At 33.8% G+C, this 23,635-nt stretch overlaps 1 protein-coding gene across 1 annotated transcript; it reads right to left on the reverse strand.

Annotated features, from left to right (window-relative positions):
- Positions 1 to 6,685: 6,685 nt before the first annotated feature.
- On the reverse strand, positions 6,686 to 23,370 carry LOC113052928 (TRAF family member-associated NF-kappa-B activator-like). Its single transcript, XM_026217411.1, has 8 exons — positions 23,176 to 23,370; positions 21,239 to 21,453; positions 21,058 to 21,169; positions 19,790 to 19,896; positions 18,319 to 18,386; positions 17,569 to 17,687; positions 13,976 to 14,346; positions 6,686 to 7,513 (listed from the first exon to the last, which is right to left on the reverse strand). The coding sequence occupies exons 2-8, from the start codon at positions 21,335 to 21,337 to the stop codon at positions 7,349 to 7,351; spliced, it is 1,041 nt and encodes a 346-aa protein (XP_026073196.1). The 5' UTR covers positions 21,338 to 21,453; positions 23,176 to 23,370; the 3' UTR covers positions 6,686 to 7,348.
- Positions 23,371 to 23,635: the final 265 nt, after the last annotated feature.

Consider the following 23,635-nt stretch of genomic DNA (forward strand, 5'->3'; position numbering starts at 1 on the left):
GCATGATTTTTTTTTTAAATAAACATTATATATATATATATATATATATATATATATATATATATATATATATATATATATATATATATATATATATATATATATATATAAAATAAAAATAAAAAATTCTGAGATGAATGGATCCCAGTGCGTATACTTTTGATCGGTGAGGACAGCTAGGCCTACTGAGAACCGAACCTATCACCTACGCGTCGAAAGGGACTTAACCTTAACCTTTCACACAGTACTCAGGGAATGTTGTCAGAACAGGGTTCTCTCAGAGTATAAACGTTCTTTCAGTTTCATTAATAGAAGATTCGTTCAATCATCTGGTCTTAATGATGCTCTCAAAAAATTAGAGGATTTGTTTTTTTTTTTAATCCGTTTTTGATACGATTTGCTTCAGAACGTTATAGAACGTTCCAAATGTATTGGAAACTTGTCTTAAATAATGTTTTCCAAACATATAGTCAAAACTGTTTGTCAGATCATTCAAAAGTAACGTTCCATTTAATGTTTGTAGCTTAACATTCACAGAGCCAAAACATGTTTTGTTTTTGTCTTCATAGAACGTTCAGAAATAATGTTTTTAAAGCCTCATGGATATTTTCACTGGCTAGGAAATTCCACGGAACCTTTAATTGCACAAAAGATTATTTAGTGCGGGAATTTTTGTTTTTATTTAGATTACAAAATGTTCTTCACAATAAGAAATATTTGTTAACTTAAAGGTTCTTTGGACATCCAAAAAATTGTTTTTCTATTGCATCACTGCGAAAACCTCATTTTGGAAGGTTTATTTTTTACAGTGCATGACTTGAGTCGGTCGAAACGGTGGCGTCCTCTGGGGCTCCGGGTGCGATCTCACCCATGCCTCTGTCATCACTTGCTGTGACTGCCAAATCCGTGCTCCAGAATCGGGGGGCTCGCAAACCGGCATCGAAACAAACACACAGCAGTCAGATCTGCTCAGAGAGCTACGGAAGGCAGCCTTTCGCTTCAACACATTTCTCCTGACACGAGGAGGATTCGCGTCGCATCCTGATCCGAGAGGGACCGGCGCGTTGCCTGTTGGGTAACATGTAAACCGGGGGTGGCCCTATCCTCCCTTGCCCTTCCATTTGGTCTGCATCCCATCATCCCATGCATTCACATGTGTTTATGTAGGAAGCTGTTGATTGTCTACAAGACTCTGATATGGAGAGATGGCCATCGAGCCATCGGGAGGCTAGAAAATATCGGCCAACTGACCTCCAACACCTGCTGAGATCGACCGGCTCTTCTTCCAATGCAGATTTCTCACAGGTGCATCAACGAAGATATTAGATATTGTTGAGAATAGTGTGCAATTCTCAAAATAAATACACTTAAAAATAAACGTTATTTTGGTATATATATTTATTGTTTGTTTGCTACATGAAGGACATCCGTGGAAATTTATATTGGAAGAACTATCTTTAGTTTAGACTATTAAAATGTTCTTCACACTATATATATATATATTGATTTTATTATTATTTATATATTTTTGGTTCTGTGGGAAACCCAAAGCGGTTCCTCCATGCAGTTGTATTTATTTTTAAGAGTGTACCTATATAAAAAAAAGTGGCTGAGAAACAGAAATTGGCAAAAAATAAATAAATAACTATATATGCCAAATTAAAGGAATAAAAAAGACACGTGGCCAGCGAATGACAGTCAAACCTGACCCTAGATTTCACAACAAAGACAAATCCACACTGCGACTGAATCCTCCGTTTTCAGGTGTTTGCAGTCATTAGAAATACTGCACACAATACTGTGGGAATATACTTCCTCTGATCAAACTTTGCCATGGTGATGCTGAGACTGCCTCTGACTTCCTGTTAATTAACACTACATATTAATTCCTCCATCTTTTCCCCCTCTCCTCTCCAGACTGTTATTTGGCACTGGTCTGCAGACAACGAGTTATACTCAGCTTCTGATTATTTGGCTGTACAAAAAAAATATAATAATAAACATCACGTTGATACGTAGTCTATTATTTTTATTTAATATGGAAATGCGTAAACGAAAGAGAGTTTCTGATGTTTAAAATGCATATTATAATGTTTTTTTTTTTGTTGTTTTTTTTTTTTTTAGATATGGCTATCGTTGAAGAGGACTGGTCCGGAAAAACTCTTTACGCACCACCTGCTTAAACGTAACTAACTAAAAAATAATAATAATAATAATAATGATGATAAAAAATCTTTTTTTTGATAAGCTTCTTTTTTTAAAATCACGTCATAAAATCTAACGAATAAACGCAATAAATCCTCTCTGTGATGGCATAATAATTTCGATGGAGAGAATATTATTTTTAAAAGTTATGATGCCGCACCAGTGCAATTAAAGTCGTGCAGTGCATCTATTAAATATATAAAATATATCTCGTCTACAGGTCTATAATCCGGTTTGTAATTTCCAACACTATAATATTTAAGTATTTTACAGAGAGAGTAAAAAAACAAAATCACAGTATGGTTTGATACATTGTTAATATATACGTTTATTTCTCAAAGAAAATAACATGAATGTGAAGAGAAAGCGAATACATGTAAAAAAAATAAAATAATGTTGTCGTAATTAATAAAAAAAAAGGCTAATAATACTAATATTTATGATTATTAGCATTATTTAGGTGGTAGCCTAAAACCCCCCCAAGAATTTAACATGAACGATGTTCTGCTGCTGTAGGACATTAGGAAACATTAATTGAGGAAAGATTAGACAAATTAAACAGCAACAGATGTTTCAAATGATGCTAATTTAATGCCATTATCCGTGTTCCATTTCTGTGCATAACAGGAAGTATAACATCGAAATTAATTACATAAGAATGAACTACATTATTATGGCTTCATAGTTTCTACTATTAGTAATATAAAATACAGCCTATAAGAACAGATAGATAGATAGATAGATAGATAGATAGATAGATAGATAGATAGATAGATAGAGTGGGTTGATTCACTTAAATAAATTGAATTATTCACAAATTAAGGTTACCTTCACATATATATATATTCTTTGAATGAGAGATATTTCAAACTAGTATTCAAGCAATGCAGTTCCTTTTGCTTGAAGAAACCTTTTGGCTCGTTCACGCGTCAGTGGAACTTTAGCCAACACAGTTCTGTGCGGGTCTCTCTCTCTCTCTCCCTCGCTCTCTCTCTCTCTCCCTCTGTCTCTCCCTCTCTCTGTCTCTCTCTCCCCCTCTCTCTCTCTCTCCGCGTTGGAATGGAGCTGGTGACTCGCTGTTCTCCGCTGAACTGTGCGGCGGCGCGCGGCGCGGTGGCGCGCGGCGCGTCTGATTAGCATGCGGCAATAATGAGGGTGAGCCGGGTTCCATTGTTCTAACACCTCCCCTCTCCTCCGCACCAATCTGTCAGCGTTCAGCCTCAAATGCTGCTCTCCACAAATGAATGGGATAATTAGTTGCCCCTCACGAATGCTGCACTCTTCTCACCCCTGATTGCTTTCACCTTTTTTGCTCCTGGCAATTTTGACACCTCGTAATCAGCCTGCTGCTTCTCCTTCTCAATCTATACAACCCTCGTCTTTCTCCTCCGCCTTTTTTTAGGGGGTACTTTAATCCAAACACATAGCAAGAAAATGCGTGCGCAGATGAACGAAAGGCCTGCTTCAGGACGCGAGGTCTATAGATCTTTTGAATAATCAATGATATTTCTGTCTGCATTATGTTGTCAAAATTGAGTCTACAGCAAGGACAAAAAAGACAAAAAAGAAAAAAAAAACACATGGACCCAGAAACTGTCAGTACAGCTTTCCTCTTCCAAATAACGAGCACTGACAACGTAATTATGTACAAGCATCTGTCCACGACTCCAGAGAGAGAGAGAGAGAGAGAGAGAGAGAGAGAGAGAGAGATCACTAGAGAGAGAGGAGTTTATATTTGCTGGCTTTTTAGAATAAATTCATGCTTTGACGTGAGAGATGAGATTCTGATCGCTCTGTTTATCCGAGTTGGGTCGTGTATTATGCGCAACACATTGTGCGCTTTCCACATGCAATATTCAGCTTTGCAAATAGAGCAGGAGCACGTGATGTCCTCGCTGTGGTGGTGTTTCTGCTGGAGCTAAACAACAATGTGCTGCGCGAGACATTGCGAAATCATGCTTCATTAAAACACGAGGATCTGGGGAGGAAACGGGAGAAAGAGCATGTCCTCTAGAATGGCATATAGCTTAAAAACTTTCCATCCTGGATGCTGATTGGTCAGAAATAAAATAAAAAAGTCCACTATGGCTGAATAGCATATGAATAGGCTAGACTATTCTTACTATGCTGTTCATATCAAGTGTGTGTGTGTGTGTGTGGCATAGCAACAAAATATATCAGTTAGAATAGACCTACCACTTCATGAATTTGTTTAATAAAATAACCCTTAAATAAGATAAAAAAACACACACACACATATATATATATATATATATATATATATATATATATATATATATATACAGTATATGTGTGTGTGTCAAAGTGCTGTTTTGTTAATAAAAGTTGATTTTTTTAATGCTTATGTTTATTAACAGATACTGTATCAAAGAGTCCATATATCAAATTAACCAAATTAGTTTTTGATTTTTTTTATCCCAAAAGTTTCAAGAATTGAATATTATAATAATAACAACATGCAAAAAAAAAAAAAAAAAAAAAAAAATCACAAAATACTAATTCTGCACCTATGATGTTCTTTTTTTAGCATTTGAATAATTTCGATTATTTAATATATAGGTGTATACTATTATATAAATGTAATAGTTAAAATAATTTTAAGTCATTCTGCTATAAGCAACAAAATAATGATATTTCATATACATTTATTTATTTATTTATTTGGTAAGTAGCAGTAAATAGAGCTGTTCGGTCATGACATCATTTGTAGGCTGGTCCAGATACTGTAAGTCATCATGGCGTCCTTAGGACATTTCCTCCAGGTTTACCTAACAGTCTTTAAATTAAAAGCTGCTAAATAAGTACCACAACCTTTTTCAGATTCGTCAAGCATGCAGACTCACTCAGATGAAGTTCGATTTAGAAAAAAAAACATAGTGGCTTCAAAATTCACATTTGGATGTTTATAATGTGTCTCAGAAAAAACCTGAAATGTTAACCACAGATATTATTTTACTCATAAACCAAAAACCCAGAGGAAACTCCAGAGGGAAGCTAGGTCTTGAAAATGCTGATTCTCTTTCAGGTTTCAGAACCACAAACTAGCTAGTCATTATCGCAAAATGAACCACGCTTTGTGTTGCTGAATCAGCCAATCAGTGTTTAATTCGCGAAAATGACCAGCTAGTTGTACTTTATCCCTTAAATCAATATTTTTATGGAATCTTTTCTTCTGCGAATCAGTGAAACATTGCAAATGTGTAGCACCAGCCTGCCAGTGTGAAAAACAACAACAAAACTAGTTCCTCTTCTTCACACTAGCTCATCTATGCAGTGTGTGTGTGTGTGTGTGTGTGTGTGTTAGCAGGATGTAATGCAGGGCGTGCGAGGTCTTCATCGCACACGTGTGTGAATACACACATTTCTGCTCAATGCATCATCACTGGAAATAGTGAAAATGATTACGTTTGTTTACGAGTCTGCTAATTATCCACACACACACACACACACACACACACACACACACACACACACACAGTCCATTGCAGTATCAAGTACATGGTTTAAGATCCTCCAATAAAAGCACCAGCTAGAGATACATGCTCAAACTGAAGGATAAAATGCACCAAAGTTTATAAAATAAATGTAAAAAATATTGTGCACATGAAATGCAAAAGCTAACGATTATTATTATCACAACAATAATATAAAAATAATCAAATGCATTAGATTTTCTGCTGAGAAAAACATGTTTACAGCTACAAATGTTTCATAATAATAATTTTTATTAAATTAATAATGATAATTATATATAATAATAAAAAAATGAGAAAAATAGTATCATTGTGAATGAAAAAAAAAATTATTATTATAAAATGTTTTATAAAATGACAAAATTTTTGGCTAATGAGAAATTCCATTTTATAATATATATATAACAATAATTTTTTTTTTTTTTTTTTTACAGTTTAGAGGTGTAATGTTTTTTTAATGTGTAATTGTATAAGACGATTGTTTTGGTATTTAAGGTATTTGAGCAGCTAATTAAGTCTGTGAGCTAGAAATGGCTCAGTTAATATTTCTCCATTCATCAGTTCTTTTCGCTCCTTTTAATTCATCTTAATAAACTGCATGGCCTTACAACTTACAGTTATAATAACAAGCAGGCCACAAAATAATGCATTATAAATCATAAGATAATTGTGCATGTAATCACAAATTGAGCTTATATTAGATACGTAGTGTAGAGATGAAGTTTGAATTAACCTGAAATACCTGTGCAGAAAAGCTTTCATAAACCAGATGGTGTTTATCGTAAAAAATAATTATCCGAGATTATTCTCATTCTGAACAGATTCCCTCATACAGGTGGTACACATTAAAGTGATCAAATTAAAGCAATTAGGAGTTATTACTTACGGAAGATTTCTCCAGCAAGCGCTATATTTACTATCCACGTTACTGAAACTGTGATGTTTGACATTTGTCCTGAGGATACAATTACATAGCGACTCGCATCTTAATATATGTCAGTGTGGTTTTATTCACTTTAAACAGAAATATTACAAAAATATGATATTGGAACTGAGTTTGGAAGAAAGGATGCAGCAAAATATATGATTGTAATGATGGAAGACAGTATGTTTAAAACCATTGCTACAGAAAACAAGCATTTGTGTAACTGGATTTATAACTTATAACCAAAAAAAAATCACAGTTACCATTATTATCCTGCGACATTTTCACTTATGTCTGAAAATTGCAATATAAATGTGATATATACATAAGCAGGCATTCTGCCTGGGATTTGTAGAACTGTAACGTAAATCTAGAAATTGATATTTTGTGTTTAATTTGATATATGCATTGCATAAACAGCGTTTATCATCCGCTATCTTTTATGTTGCCATATCAAATGAAATGACTTTCAAAAGGAAGCACGTTTTTATTCTACAGTGAAACTGCCAGTCAACGCCTCCAACTAAAAATGCAGCTAAAAATATTAATTAAGACAAAACCATCCTAAAATGAACCGTTTATAGTTCTCCTAATTAAATAAAGGACAGCGGAGGGTTCGGCTCTCTTCATGGTGTCACTGATGGACGTGAGGAAATGTGTTCAGCCATGAATAAAGGCCGCTTCAGTCCGGCCTCTTGCCTGTGTGTGTGTGTGTGTGTGTGTGTCAATCGCCAGCTTTGTTCTTGAAGTGTGAATTGAGGTGGCTATACATGTGATTCGGGGGAACCTCATCCTTGCAAAAGGCACACTTCTCTCGGCTGTTGATCTGCGGGGCGTCTGTCCCCGGCGGCTGGGCGGACAGGTCCTGGAGCTCTGGAGTCCAAACCAGCTGGACACAGACAGAGGACATTAGACAGCAATCAGGGAAACCATACAGACAACTATCCATGTGTTAAACTGGCATCAGATGATGATGGGCAAATAAAAGCACAGATTAAACTTTTCAACATGCATCTGTAACTCGACTAGAGATACACAGTCAAACCGCAGGATAAAATACACTGGAGATGATAAAAGAAAAAAAAAAAATTGTGCAAATGAAATGCAAAAGGTAATAGGTTTATGTGACAGTTGTATGATAATAATAATAATAATATACGATAATATACAATCTATTTTTTGAGAATCTTTAGCATATGTATATATATATAATAGCCAAGACATTATACAGCATAAATCAGTATCTAAACTAGAGATATATGCTGAAATATAAATAAATATGTTGTATCTATAGAAGTAGTATAAAATATATATGGTGGTTATATATATATATATATATATATATATATATATATATATATATATATATATATATATATATATATATATATATATATATAATTGGTTTTATGATAATAATAATAATAATAATAAATATTATAATATATATATATATATATATATATATATATATATGTGTATGTTTTATAATTTTTAGAGAATCTTATCCTATGTGTGTGTATGTGTGTGTGTGTGTGTGTGTGTGTGTGTGTGTGTATATATATATATATATATATATATATATATATATATATATATATATATATATATATATGGATATATATATATTTGTGGTGGGCATAGATTAATTTTTTTAATCTAGATTAATCTCACTGTGATCTGGAAATTAATCTAGATTAAAATGGCTCATTCGAATTCTGCCGAGGTCATTCAGAATATGTGTGTTACCCAAATAAAATTGACAAACAGTAAGTCTTTGAGAAGGGGTTTATCAAGCTAGGTGGTGCATTAGAAAAGGGGCTCATCTCCTTTTTCCAAAATGCATCACAAACTGCTTGAAAAAGCTGTAAACTAATTCCACATTGCACAAGGTGCAAACAACATTACTCCTGTTTCACACCAATGTTTAAGTTTTTTCCAAGTTTGTAGGTGTCAAGGTACAGAAACCAAATAATAGCACTGGATAGTCTTCAATGTAAAAATGAAATATACAATCAAACCTACATTTATTCAGACACCTTCAACATTTCTCACATTATTACATTTTTTCTATATATATCAAAAATTATATCTGGTGTCTGAATAATGTTTGGTTTGACTGTTAAAACTACAAAGTAATTCAGTCAAGAGCAGTGAGTGATTTTCTTTCATTTTCTTGGATTAACATTACAGCAGCCAGCAGCTAAATTAGGCGCGGTCACTTTAAGAGACCATGAACACATCCAATATAATACACATCCCATTTTCTTCCTCAACTGTTTACTTTCACTTAAGAAATAACTGACTGTTTTTTCGAGCATAATTTTCAAGGTGGATATTTTGACATATTTTGTATGTATTTGTCGGCAAAAATAAGTAAATTCGATGTTCTAGTGTTTTGAGACGCCTTTCTCTGCGCGAGCCCTGAACACCAGAACACCGCGAGTACTGAATTGGGCTCTTTCACATCTTTTTTTTTGTTCAAACTGCGATTTGTATTTGTTCGTTCGGATGCAGGAGGAACTTCGAGGTGAACTTCGCAGAAGAGAGCTCGGTTCAGTGTCGCTGTCCGTGATATGTGGCTCTGTCTCTCTCTCTCTCGGCACCGAACACAGCGCGAGTAACCAGCTTCTCTGTTCAGCTTTTCCGCGTCTTGTGTTTGGATGATTTAATGTTTAAATCGACTAGCGGTAAGGCGTAAAAACATGTGAAAAAGATAAGCTTTCGTGACGATGCGCAGCAGTGGCCCGTCAACTGTCCTGAGCATCTTTTTAGGCTGTCCTCAGCGAGTCAGTTATATAAAATATCAAGGTGAAAGTCATCATAGCTTGCTTAGTATAGACCCAGCTCCCAACACAACTTTGAGAATAGATTAACGGCGATATTTTTTTTATCGCCCGATAAGAGTCTCGCGTTAACGCAGCACGTTAACGGCGATAACGCAGCACGTTAACGGCGATAACGGCCCACCACTAATATATATATATATATACACACACACACACACACACACACACACACATACAGACAGACATATATATATGCCAAAATTGAAAATGAAACACAAAAGCTAATACCTTTATAGCTATTAATATTATTATAATAAATAAAATTTGGAATTTTCGAAAATTTTTTTTACTTTTCTTAACTTTTAAAATTTTTCATTTTGTATTTTATTATATTTTATATATAGACATTTATTTAAATATGACAGTCAATACGTCGACAATAATAATAAAACATCAAACATTCTGTACATACCCATATGATAAACAAAGCAACTTAATTTATAATCAGTCTGTTATCACTTATTAAGATCTGTCCACTTTCAAACAGCACCATTTTTTTGTTTAGTTTTTTAACCCCATGATGGGGAAAAATGCTCTTTGTGGCTCTTTTTTAGATGACACCAGATTCACACTTCATAATTTAGCCTTTCCATTTGAAATGTCTGTTTTGCCAACAACACTATACATTTTTTCCCTTGTTCTTAAAACAGATGAGCTCAGGTATCTGCGATACTTTTAAGCTCGAAGACAGCAGAAAAGAACAGCCTGTAAACAAGTGTAACAGTACGACAACACAGAAGACGAGGTAATATGTGATTCACAGCTCTCTGTGGTCTTAGCACTTCCTAATTGACATCCTAAATGGAATAGCACCGAATTCCTGTGCAGATGTGAGCCTTACATAATAGGTGTGAGTTTCACGGTTCTCCATACGGACAGGTAAAGAGAAAATACATCTGCCTTATATGCGTTTAATTAGATTTCCTCTGCAATTTCACGAGCTGCAAATATATACAGTTGCAAATGAGTAAGTTTACACACCCCTTCCAGGTTCTGCAAGATGTTTAGCATTTAAAAGTAAAGCTACATAACAGATATTTACATATATTCCTCAGGACAAAACAGGGACTCACACAGCCACAAATAGCTAAAAACATACAGCCACAAATGCTGAAAGCAATAGCAATATAATATTAAGAACCAAGGGTGTGGAAACTTTTGAACCGGGTCTTTTACGCAAATTCAGATCATATTTTGTCCTGTATAATAAATGCAAAATAAATGGGGACCAAATAGCTCCACCAGGGCAATACTACTACTGTTAATAATACTAATACTATTTTTTATTATTATAATATAATAATTATTATTTTAAATATGTAAAATATTATATTATTAATTTTATATTAATTAAAAATTATTCCAAATATATTGTAATTTTGTTTTTATAATAACAGAAATAATATAAAATATATTAAATTTTAAATACATTCACAAGGATTAATAAACTTGTATATAATATTAATATAATGTTTAATATGTCAAGTAATTTTTTTTATTATGCTTTTTGGTAATTACATATTTTATATTCGTATTTTAAATATATTAATAATAATAATAATAATTATAGTAAACAATTATTATAATAATAACTTTTTTTAATATGTTTATTGTTACTAATAATAATAATAATTATTACAATAATAATTCATATTTCATGTCAAATTGTAATATCACATTTAAATTCAATAATAATAATTTTATAACATAACACTAAATTATGATCCTTTTTTTTTTTTAAAAGAACATGTAAACAGTGTTTAATAATGTCATCAATTTTTGTGTAGTGCAATGGTATTTAAAAATATATTTTTTATAGACCTTCAAAGCAGATTCGGGAAGACTGAAGTATTTTTTATTGACACTTTTAGGTCCTGCATGAAATGCATTTAATGCATTAACACCAATGCTCATTACAATACATCATGGGATTGCTGTCTTTACAAAGAATATGTGCACAGCTGGAATATTATAGTATAGTTTGCTTTTGGTGCATTAAAATGCCGCCTATATAGGGAGCTCTTTAGATTTAGAGCCATAACTTCCTGCATTTAGATTAAGTGTAGCAATTACTATTATTGGAATATTAATGCATCAAAAATATTATGTAGGTGTCAAAATATATATAAAAAAAATCTTTCTGAATAAGTGTTTAAAATCTGAATTAGCAAAGACATTATTCTTCGTATTAATATAAATTGCGAAACCTATAGAGACGCCTGTCTAGCATTCACACATGACTTTTTAAACAGACGAGTAGAATTATTGATGACATTTGCCTTCTATGCAGAGTTTGATTATGATTTAAGGAACAAAAACTGAAAACAACGGAATGCAACACACTGGAATTTCTCCTAAAAACCAGAGACCAATTGTTTCCGGAGTTGCACCTCACCACATCACAGTTTTCTCATTTTAAAAAGAACATTATTAACCACTTTTATTATTTTACTCAAACCGGTAAAGGAGGCAGCTAAACACCAGAGCTGAAACTATGATTTCTGCTCACAATGAACTGAAATTAAAAACATTTTGTATCTAATCCCTTCTAAAATGTCTTGTTTTGTGGCAGATTTGCATGCATCCTTTGCAGACATTCCCAAAATGCATTGCGATGAGTTCAGAAAAAGTTATTTTAGTATAACTGAATTAATAATAGTTTTAGTAATTGTATTGTTTGTGTCATTATTTTATTTTATATATAAAAAAAAAATATATATATATATATATATATATATATATATATATATATACAGTCTCTATGTCTCTGTGGTTTGTATTATTTATATTATATATATATAGTATATATTATTTATTTAGTTTTAGTTATTTTAGTACTTCAAGTTAAACTAAATAAAATTAGAAATGTTGCCTTACCAACTAACAGAAAAAAATTAATAAAAATGTTATATATATACACATATATATATATATATATATAATTTTTCTTTTTTTCTTTTTTGTTTATGTTACAAGTCACCAAAATGTTTTTGTATGGTTTTAGTTTTAGTTAACAATAATAAACCCTGTTTAGTTTTTTAACGCCATACCAGAAGCAAAATTTAAGAAGCATTTTTCTAAAAACAATTATAATAATTAATTACATTTTAATTAAATTGATTGAAAACATTTTCAAAGGATTTCAAGTCAAGAGATATGTTAATTAAAACAAAACTTTTTGGCATTGACTGAAAATGCATCTTAATTAGCAATGTAAAATTTAACCTAGATTTCAGAGTGCTGTGTATTTCTATGCTAATAAACCGAATTCATAGATTAGAATGTAAGCAATCATCTCCTGTGCACTTCACAGAAAGAACGTTAAGAGTCTATATCTTTTATGAGTGACATTAGCCAAACCCAATGTAAAGTTTCCAAATTTAAACTGGCTGGGTGTAAAAAATCTTAAAAATGACTTCTTGTACAGATGTTTTCTTAAGCAGACGTGTTGCATGTCGCTAACATCACTTAATTTACTCTCCCTCAGGCCATCCAAGATGTAGATGAGTTTGTTTCTTCATCAGATTTGGAGAAATGTAGCACTGCATCACTTGTTCACCAATGGATCCTCTGCAGTGAATGGGTGCCGTCAGAATGAGAGTCCAAACATCTGATAAAAACATCACAATAATCCACAACACTCCAGTACATCAGCTAACGTCTTAAGGAGCAAAAGCTGCGTGTTTATAAGAAACAGATCCATCAAGACGTTTTAACTTCAAACAAGCTGAGTGAATAAATTGTCTCGTCTGAATCAGGAGAGAAATCTGCACAGATCAAGCAGCCGAAACAAATATGTTGGTGGTGGATTTGGTGTGATTTTGATGCGAGAGGATAACAGAGGATGAAATTTTCAATGGAGGAATGGATTATGGATTCAGAAGCAATTGTTTAAAGTTAAAAACATCTTAAAGTCTGTGGAAAACAATGTTAAATATGTGTTCTGAGTTTGTCCAACCACAGAAACTGGCCAAATTTAAATGATATAAAAAAAAAAAAACCTGCCAAGTATATAAAATAAGGTCTCAAAATCTTGAAAAAGTAAGTGCATCATCGACACATGATTTCAGCACTGCCTAAAAAATCCTGAACACAAAAATGGTGAAAAACTGTTTTCTTTGCAAAGTGTTTTCAGCAATACGTTTCCAACAATACTAACATGTTTAGTATTGCCTTTGCACAGACTTTAATTAATTTGTTTTTTACAAACACGCAGCTTTTGGCTTCACAAGACATTAACTGATGGACTGGATTACTTGTGGATTATTGTGATGCTTTTATCAGCTGTTTGGACTCTCATTCTGACGGCACCCATTCACTCCAATGGTGAGCAAGTGATGCAATGCAACATTTCTCCAAATCTGATGAAGAAACAAACTCATCTACATCTTGGATGGTCTGAGGATGAGGACATTTTCAGCATTTTTTGGGGGTTGGACTATTCCTTTAATAAAGTTAGCAAGCAACTTTCAATGCATCCTGGCTGTGAGTCTTCATCTTACCTGTTGGGGTCCTCGTACATCTTCGTGCGACTCAGAAGACTCGGATGTGTGAGAGGGTGCAGGGAATGAGGGATAAGACTCCTCTCTCATCGTGTGCATGTGTTCTCCCAGGTCTGGACTGTGCATCTGCAGGTCCACACGTTTATCCGGCGTACTGTTGAGGAAGTCGTACTCATCGTCTGTGCTCGGGGGAAACTTCACACTCAGGCCTCTTAGGGAATCAAAAAATGGTCCGTCTGGACCGGCGCCGCGTGACGCGAGGGATGAGGAGGTCGAAGTATTGTCGACCTCTGACCTCAGTGGTGAGGAGAAGGGAGCCTCGGCCTGTTCTGCCATGTCTTCGGTGCACTGGATGGGCATGGAAAACTGCTCTGGAAAACAGATAGGAAACCAACAAAACGTTTATGCATTTGTCCAACACCAGCACTCGTATCATGAAAAATACACTTTTTTTTTTTTTTTTTTTTTTTTTTAATATGCAACACTGCTGTTTACCACATGTACACATCGCAGTGCCTGTTGTGATTAAAGGTCCTGCTAAATGCACACTGTAAAATGTTATTTTAAATAAAACTATAAAACAAATAAAACATTAAAAACATGTTGCCACTTCAGTTTATATGCTTCAGAATTATATGCTTAATTCAATGCATTACTTGTTAATTCTTTATAATTTTTTGTGTAAAATACTAGCAGTTTCTTATTGAAAATAGTCACCTTTTTTTTTTTTTTTTTTTACTTGAATGCAAATGCATATTAAAAGAAATAACTAATCACTGCAGTCTTTTCCAGGAAAGTGGCATCAAATCATTGAAATAATCAGTACATGTGGTATCATGTATTTACTGCATCAAAAACATGTTTCTGGTGCAATAAAATTAATAATGCCTACTCAAACAATAAACACTTTTTGTCCATCACAAGCTGTAATGGTAAGTTAATGTGCATAGAAGTGTTTGCTGTGAGCAAAATAATGCAAATGCATCTATTAATCATGGGCCTCATGCAAATGGTGGAGAAAAATAGGAATTTTCCTTGCATTCATAACCTGAAGACAAACCGGTTGTGGTTTGGTATTAAGACATCAAGCATTTTCTCTTGTCAGTCTCTCTCTTGCTCAATGCCCATGTATATATCAATGCTGTGCTTTCTTTGCATTTGCATACTCATATATACATATAAGCACATTAGTATGCAAATGCAAAGAAAGCACAGCAGTGATATGCGCAGCATGCAACACTGACTATTAATAAGGAACTCTGTCAATTTTAGTACCAAACAATGCAGTGAGAATTGCCCTACCGTAACAACTGTGTCAGCCTCTGCCAGTGCAAGACAACGCTAGCCAATTAAAATCAACTTCAGAGCTCGAAATCCACCTCTGAAGCGTGCTGATCAAAGTCTGTGATCACACTGAGCTAGTAATGTAACATTATGAAATCATATTCATCAGAGCCTGACTCACAATCAATTACCGTCATTCATAATTCAACATCCTGGTAAACATTGGAGACGTTCTTATTTATATTTATCACTATTACTTCAGAATTTAGATTTTCTCTCTTCAGTGAAACAAACAGATGTTTGGTGTAATGTCTGAGCTGCTCTTTTTTGACAAGTCTGTTCAGACATTCAGCAGAACATCTCTTTTTGCAAAAAAGTATATACTTTTTAAACTTAAAGCGTTTTATTGCATGACAGGGTTTCATTAATAGTGAACTGAACAAAACAATGAACTGCGGTCAGATGAGATGTTGTCAGGCAATATGTCAGTAAAAATGATTTTTCCTGTCCTGTCATCCGGTATACTGTCCTCATAACACATGCTCACATTGCATGAATAAATGCAGTTGCGCGCTGTATATCATGTCATATTAAAGCGCAAAAGAAACTACGAGCATGCAGTGTTGTAATTATGTCGTCAGTTAGTCATGAAGTTACCAAAAAGGCAATAAAAAGTTACATTTAAGAGCATGTTTCTGAAATGCAATGGTTTTCAAAACTGTCCAGCATTCGGTGTGTTTCCATTACCCTGCAAAATTGCGCAAATTGCGCAAACTGAAATTGCGAATTGAAAATACGCCTAATGTAAAAGCGTCAATTTCGCAAAAAAAAAACACCAATATATCACAAAATAAGTGTATACGCTTGCATTAGGTGGTTTTTCAGGCAATGCGGAAAAAAAGGAATAATTTGCAAAACTGCAAAGGAAACGTTTCTTCTCCGAATAAATATAGCCAAAATCCGTTGCAATGATTTATCGCGAGATGCAAAATGTTTTTGTCAAATAACACTGATTAATGGAAATTAATTTCAAAGCAAATTTAACAACTTTAATGTTGGGTGGGATTAATCTCAATTAATAAAAATAATAATGTGCGATTAATTAGTTAATAGTTTTTATTATTTATTATAATTGTTTTGAGAGCACAATCACATTTTACAAATAAAAAAGTAAATAAACCTCCGCTCTTAAACAGTGGAATAATGAAATAACGTTTACTGTACCTTTTGATAACAAATGTGAAAAATGTAATGTACTTCCTCAGTATTTTTGACGTGTCCGGTGCAAATGTTTAAAGATTCTTAAATCAAGAGGACTTGAGAAGCAAAATGACAAATTAAGTCTTTCTAAGACATTGATCAAAATTAAGTTATTTAATGATTTTATGGAGAAAGAAAAATGCATGCTTATAGGTATAATTCAAAGGCAATACTAGTTTTCATGCAAAATTGACAGATATTTGTTATTATTTTATGGCATAAAATCACATTATTTTGTGACTTTTGTGACTTCATATCTTCAATTTGCATTTCAAGTAAATGTATCTCGATTTAAGGGGTATTCATATGTTTGTACTGGAAAACAAGACAAAAATACTGAGGAAGATATTAAGTTTTTGCATTGAATGCAACATTTATTGCCTTGACTTTATGCATTTAAGGCTTTCGACTCTCATTTAAGATCTTTTAAAAAACTTTAAAAGACTTGATGGTTTTCCAGAAGCCCTAACCCGGAGTATGAGCAATAGTACCAGCTCTTATTAATGCTTTCAAGAGCAAACACCCCTAATTACGTTCAATACGTATGCAAAAAAACACTCTGTCTTTTCCACATGCTTTCCATCATGCTTTCCAAAAATACATCTATCTCACATGCGTATTGTTTTCCAAGTGATTTCACAGAGGACATATAATTATGCAACAGTGTGCTGCTTCAAAACAACATTTATCAAAGTGATAATTGAACACGCTCATCTGCTCAGTCTATTTCAATGCTGCGTGGAGGTCAGAGGTCATTAGAGCAAAAAGCCATGCCGTACACCATCAGCTATTTCTGCTTTTAATTTGTGGGAAAGAAAGAACAAACAATGAAATGTATAATTACTAGTATGCTGCATTACACTACTAGCTATATAATTACTTATTTGTTGTGACATTTCTAAAGTCATTGTAAGTCCACGGTTTCTGTTCTACCTAATTTAATTAGAACGGAAAGAGATGTGCTCGGGTGAGGAGGTACAACAGCTATAATTTAATAACGGATATTAGGACCAACTTTCTAAATAGTTTCAAAAAACAAATGACTTTACCGTTGGCGGCCTCGTTTCCTTTGTGGATTCGCTTCAGGTGATCTTTCTGCTTTCGGGTTAGAGTCTGAATCCTCTGGAAAGTCCCCTGGATTTCCTGCCAAGTGTCCAGTACATTCTCACTAATCGAAAAAGAGGTCAAATGTTGTCAGAATAATACTGATTTAAATACAAGACATCTACTATAGATCTAAATATGGATAGATAACTATACATCTATCTATTTATATGCACAACACATGCAACACATTTGATTAAGCATTAAGTGCAAAACACACAAAATATTTTCAAGTAAAAAAAATTTTTACCACCATATTTTAAATATCTAGGCCATCCTTTTCACTTTCAGTAACATTTTCCCCTATAAGCACTAAACAAAATAAGCCATAAACTATACCTTACCCACTTCTGAAAGTCATATAACATGATATTTACCAACATTCAGACACGTTCACCTCCGCTTTTTCCAAACTGATCCCACATCAGTGGAAATGCATGAGTCTTTAACGAGCACGAGGCATTAGGGGTGTTTTTCTGGATCAGTTTGGCTCTTGCCTTTAATGTTTTTGAGATATTACACAAGCTATATTCTGCAAGGAGAGTACTGACCTGCTAATTCCAGTAAACAAACTCTACAGAGCTGTTAATCAGTTGTTTTAGCTCAAGATTAAAGCTTTTGTCTGGGCGCCCATGGGACGGAAGTGTAAAATCCTTCATTAAAAATGGATTTTTAAAGCGATGTGATTCATGTACCTCTTCATTTCGCAGGCGGGAGAGAGCGTATGGGGAAGCATCCGAGAATACTCTGTGGGATCCGTTATCTGCACAAGAACAAAAAGATACACAGAATGACAAAAAAACGTTTTTTATACATTAACTCTAAAATATATTTCTACAGTACGTCAGCCAATAGATTCAGACATATTTTCAGTAGGATAGGATAAAAAAAAAATCAAAATTTTCTCTTTAATATATATATATATATATATATATAAAAATTTGCATTACCTTAATGTATTTTACTAGTATTATTTAATTTTTTATTTTTAATGAAATTATTATTATGAAAAAAAAAAATAATAAATAAAAAAGATATATATATATATATATTAATTTTTTAAATATTTTTTATTTATTTATTATATATTTTTTTCATAATAATAAATTCATTAAAAATAAAAATATATATAATTATATTTTTCATATATATAATTTTTTAAGTAAAATATGAATGAAAAAATATTATATTAAAATACTTAAATAATATATAATGTATTATAAATTATCTATATTTTAAAAAGCATTGATTAAAGGCAGAACAACCAATTCTACTAGGTTATATAGATATTTAACAACATTAATGAACATGAGATTTTTTGCATTACAGTCAAAAAGCACTGGGTGGAAATGTGCTGAACTATTGTGAAAATAACGTCTCAACCTAAAGCGTTTTGTATGAGTCACCCAGCTTCTAAAAAAGTCCTTTAATAAGCTCCACAGTTCATCAGAAAACTTCCCAGTCCCTTATTTGTGACGCCTTTGAATGCATTTGCTATAGAAGAACATGCTTTGTTACATTTACAGGTCAAGCCCAGTGTAGATCTTGAACGCAGGCCATTATCTACCCAAGATTGAGCTCAGGAAAAGGAGAACTAGTCATTTCAAACTGTTATATGTCTATATCTTTCAGTAAGAGTGATCTAGAAGAAAGTGACACCTCCTCTCAGAGGAGAAAACTCAATTCTCACTGTTCGAGAGGAAAGAGTTGTGCTCTAGTGCCCCCTGTGGGTTCAAACCGGTATCGTTTAAAACAATTGAGAAGAATTATCACACTGGATTCAATTAGAGAAACATTCTCACTATGGACAGAGAGCGATGAAAAATGATATCAAACTGTGAAGAAAGAGAACAACGTCTTTTTCACACATTTCTCACAACTTAACCCTCGAGTGAACTGTGGATAACTAGCGAAGCACGGCAAACTCAGAGATTCGGTTGGTCTGTGCTTACAGGCGGTTAACGATGATGATAAAAAATATAAAGGCTGCGAGGTCTGGGGTCAGAACAAATACATCACAACCAAATGTGCATTTGCACAATAGCTGGAAAACACAACTTGGTGCATGCATTTGGACAAAGTGTTGCAAGTCACAGAGAGGAAATGCAAAACTGGCCAGAGTCACAACCCTTTATAAGAACAACAACACAAATAAAAAACACCCACCAGGAAATGGTTAGTCCTGTGGGAACTGGACGGGTTGTCGGCGCGATGATCGCTTGGTGACAAGGTTTCTGCTTCCTGTTTTCTGTACGCAGGCTCACAGACCTCCCCTGAACGAAAAAAAAAAAAAAGAAAGCACGACCACGTTATCACAGTCAAACTCATCAACAAAAACAAGATCAGTCATCACATCAAAGCGTGCATGTGATCGGTGACAACTGTGCATTTCGCATGCTACTCTCACACGGAGCATGCAACATACAATCTCATTTAATGATTTAACGTGTGCATTTAAAAATATGTTTACAATATATAAATATAAGAAATGCATGAATTGGCATGATTTCTAAAGACTCATATTGAGCATGGCATGTAATGCACAATCACATTTAATTGAACCATAATAAAATGTGACTAAAGAGTGTGAATGAAAATAATGCAAATAAATGTATTATATTTTTATAAATTTAATATATAATATATACATTTAATATATATATATATATATATATATATATATATATATATATATATATATATATATATATGCATTATGTACATAATATTTATATACTTTTTTTATATACTTTCCTTTTTAATACTTTTTTGCATTTGTCTTTGCACAATGCTATCAGTAAAAGCTTTTGACACACTCAAATTAATCTATTTATGAAAGTTTATATTTCAACCATTTGATCTAAAGGCGTCTGCTTAAACACTTGAATTTTGTTTATACATTGTAAATATTAAACAAAACTATATTTTAAAAACACCTCATGAACAGATACTTTCCCAGATTTAATGACTTTACAATTATATGACAATGTGGAAATAATAATAAACATAATAAACAAATTAGGTGTGTGCACCGCCTCATTTTGATGCTTCTAAGTTAATTACAGATTAAGTATTTATTCTGTGAATTATTTATATTTATCATTTTATACCATATCAGCAACAGAGGCTATATTTAATATAATAAACTTAATAACAATACTTCAATTTAATTATTTAATTATTAAACAATAATATTTAAAATATATATTTAAAAGTAAATGTAAAAAAAGTTTAATAATAAAAAAATAAATAAAAATAATTTTTTAAAAATGTTCATTAATGTCCTAATGCATTTCGCAAAGCAAAATTTTTTACAGTCAAGAAAGCCTTGCAAAAATCACTAAAGGCAATTCCTCTCCTTTCAATAAATATGCACGGGGAAGTCTTGTGTGCAGCTTAGTTTTGGAGATGTAAAGAGAAAAGGCATTTCCAACCTGACGCATGCTTCTGAAGGGAGCCGAGCTGAGCTTTAAGCTGTGTGATGGTCTTCGCCTGCTCCTCTATCTTCCTCTCCAGCTGCTGAGTGTGCCGTTGATACAGCTCGGACTGCAGAAGCAACAGTTTAGTGTCTGCTCACGCTCACACACGACAGATCGAGTCAAACACAACGCTCACCTTATCCTGGAGCTCCTTTCTGGCCGACTCTTTCTCGATAGAAACTTTGCGGTACGCGTCGAAGGCTTTGTTGAGCTGCTCACTGATGGTCCTGTCCATTCCGGGGCCTTCAGTAACATTCCGAACAGGGCGGTCCCGGGGCCCGAGTCCCAGGCACACAGGAACGCTTACACACCCCTTCTTTAACTCAGAGGAGCGAGATTAGCACGGGACGCCTACAAACACACACACACGCTTGATCAACACACACATGAGAGCCCGGGGCCACAAAACCAGACATAAGGAAATTGATACATTTTCTTTATCAAAGCTGAATAACTGAGCTTTCCTTTGTTAGTACTGGATAATATTCGGCCGACATTTTAAAAGAGGGTGCAAAAAAATCTAAATATTGAGAAAATCACCTTTGAAGTTGTGCAAATTAATTCTTAGCAATGCATATTACTAATCAAAAATTCAGTTTTGATATATTTACGGTAGGAAATTTATAAAATATCTTCAAGGAACATGAACTTTACTTAATATCCTAATGATTTTTGGCATAAAAGAAAAATCTATCATATCTCTCTCTCTCTCTCTCTCTATATATATATATCTATATGCATGCTTTTGTGGTCCAGGCTCACATATTTTCAAATGCAGTCGTGCTTATAGAGACACTAAAAGCATAAAATCCCAGTTTAACATCTCATATTATGCCCACATCACATAAATGTGATAAAACCTGATAGCGTGACAAAACTCAATGAGAGTGTCAATGCAAAGTCCTTTATTTTCCCTGCATTACATAAGTGCTTCAATATATATATATTATTATTTATTTCAAATATTAAATTAGAAAACATAATATAACTCCTTTTGACACATGGGGTATTAAGTAGTGCATGGCTTATTTAAAAAAAAATAATAATAATTGGTTTGTCTTTCTATCTTATTTTTCCATTTCATACTGCAAGCTCACAGGTTTGGTGAAGAATAAACTTTTTTTTTACATTTAAGTAACATGCATGCAGTTAGTCATAATAACAATGTTTCAGATTCAGTACAGTATAGTGTTGCCTAACATGCAGAGACTGAAAGAAATGTCACACATGACGTGGCGAAACCACTTACATAAGCATGAAGCATCGCTAAAAAAAAAACCTAAATACATTTGCTTAGCATAAACTTTTAATGCAAGTAATCTCTGGCTCTGTTAGCCTCTGCCGGGGCTAGTTGTCACACATTGATTCTAGTCAATATTTTGCAAACTAAGTTTGTTTCTTAAGCCAGTTTTATATATAAATACAACCCTTAAAATCTTGTTTATAAAAACATATTCCATCATTATTGCCCAGGAACAAAACATACAGCTAGTTAGACACACACACTGTCATCACGGGGTAAGTTGTCACAAAGGGAACTTGACATTAAAGAACCCATTGTAAGCTTTTCTTACACACACAATTATTCTTTAAAAAGCGGAAATGTAAAACAAAACTGTTCTGTCAGATTAATATTGTATAAAACCCAAACATCAATCAAAACACACGTGACAACCTGCCCTAATCTGACACTGATGTACAATAATCGCGGTTTAACTTCATTTCTCTTTTCTATCGTGCTCACTCGTTAGCTAAAAGATGAAAACACGATGATGATGACGCAAAACAAGCATCTGTGAAACTAAAGACCTTGTGACAACTAGCCCCGGCCTAGATACTACAACAACGGCGTGTTCAAACTTCAAAACAAACTCTACACTTTAACCAATCAGTAAAACAAGTCAGAAACAGAACGATAACAACAAACAACACAACTTCCCACTGACAGACAACATGAAGCGTTTCAGATCATCTCGAATCTAAAGCGCCCGTCAAACACCCTCGTATCTGAGCACTGTGAAGTGGATGGAGTAAGTTAAGGGCACTCAGTAGTGTGCAGCGCTGGCGTCTTACCTTCACTCAGAGACAGAGCAGACAGCAGCTGTATGAGCGCAGTCTGGACATCGCGACGCTGGTACTCGTATATGTGCGCGTTTAACGGGAGGAAATGAACTATTTCGTACAAATGAACATTTTTTATGTTTTACAAAGAGCTGGAACTTCCCTCGGGGAATCCCCGCGCGCCTTCCACTTCCGCCTGCAGCCGCTCCAGCCAATCAGCGACGACTGTGTGTGTGCGTGCGTGTGTGTGTGTGTGTGTGTGTGTGTGTGTCTGTGCCTCTCTCTCTCTGTTTGTGTGTGTGTGTGTGTGTGTGTGTGTGTGTGCGCCTGTTATATATATCAGTGTGCTCGTGTATCTGAGCTGTTGAAACACACAATAGTGTGTGCGCATGCATGCTATTTTACTTTAATTTGACGCATTTTGCACTGGTTTGACATTATTTTTGTTTTATTTATTTTATTTTTTGTTTTA

This window comes from Carassius auratus, chromosome 34, assembly GCF_003368295.1.
Source record: "Carassius auratus strain Wakin chromosome 34, ASM336829v1, whole genome shotgun sequence".
In the NCBI taxonomy this organism is placed as follows: domain Eukaryota; kingdom Metazoa; phylum Chordata; class Actinopteri; order Cypriniformes; family Cyprinidae; genus Carassius; species Carassius auratus.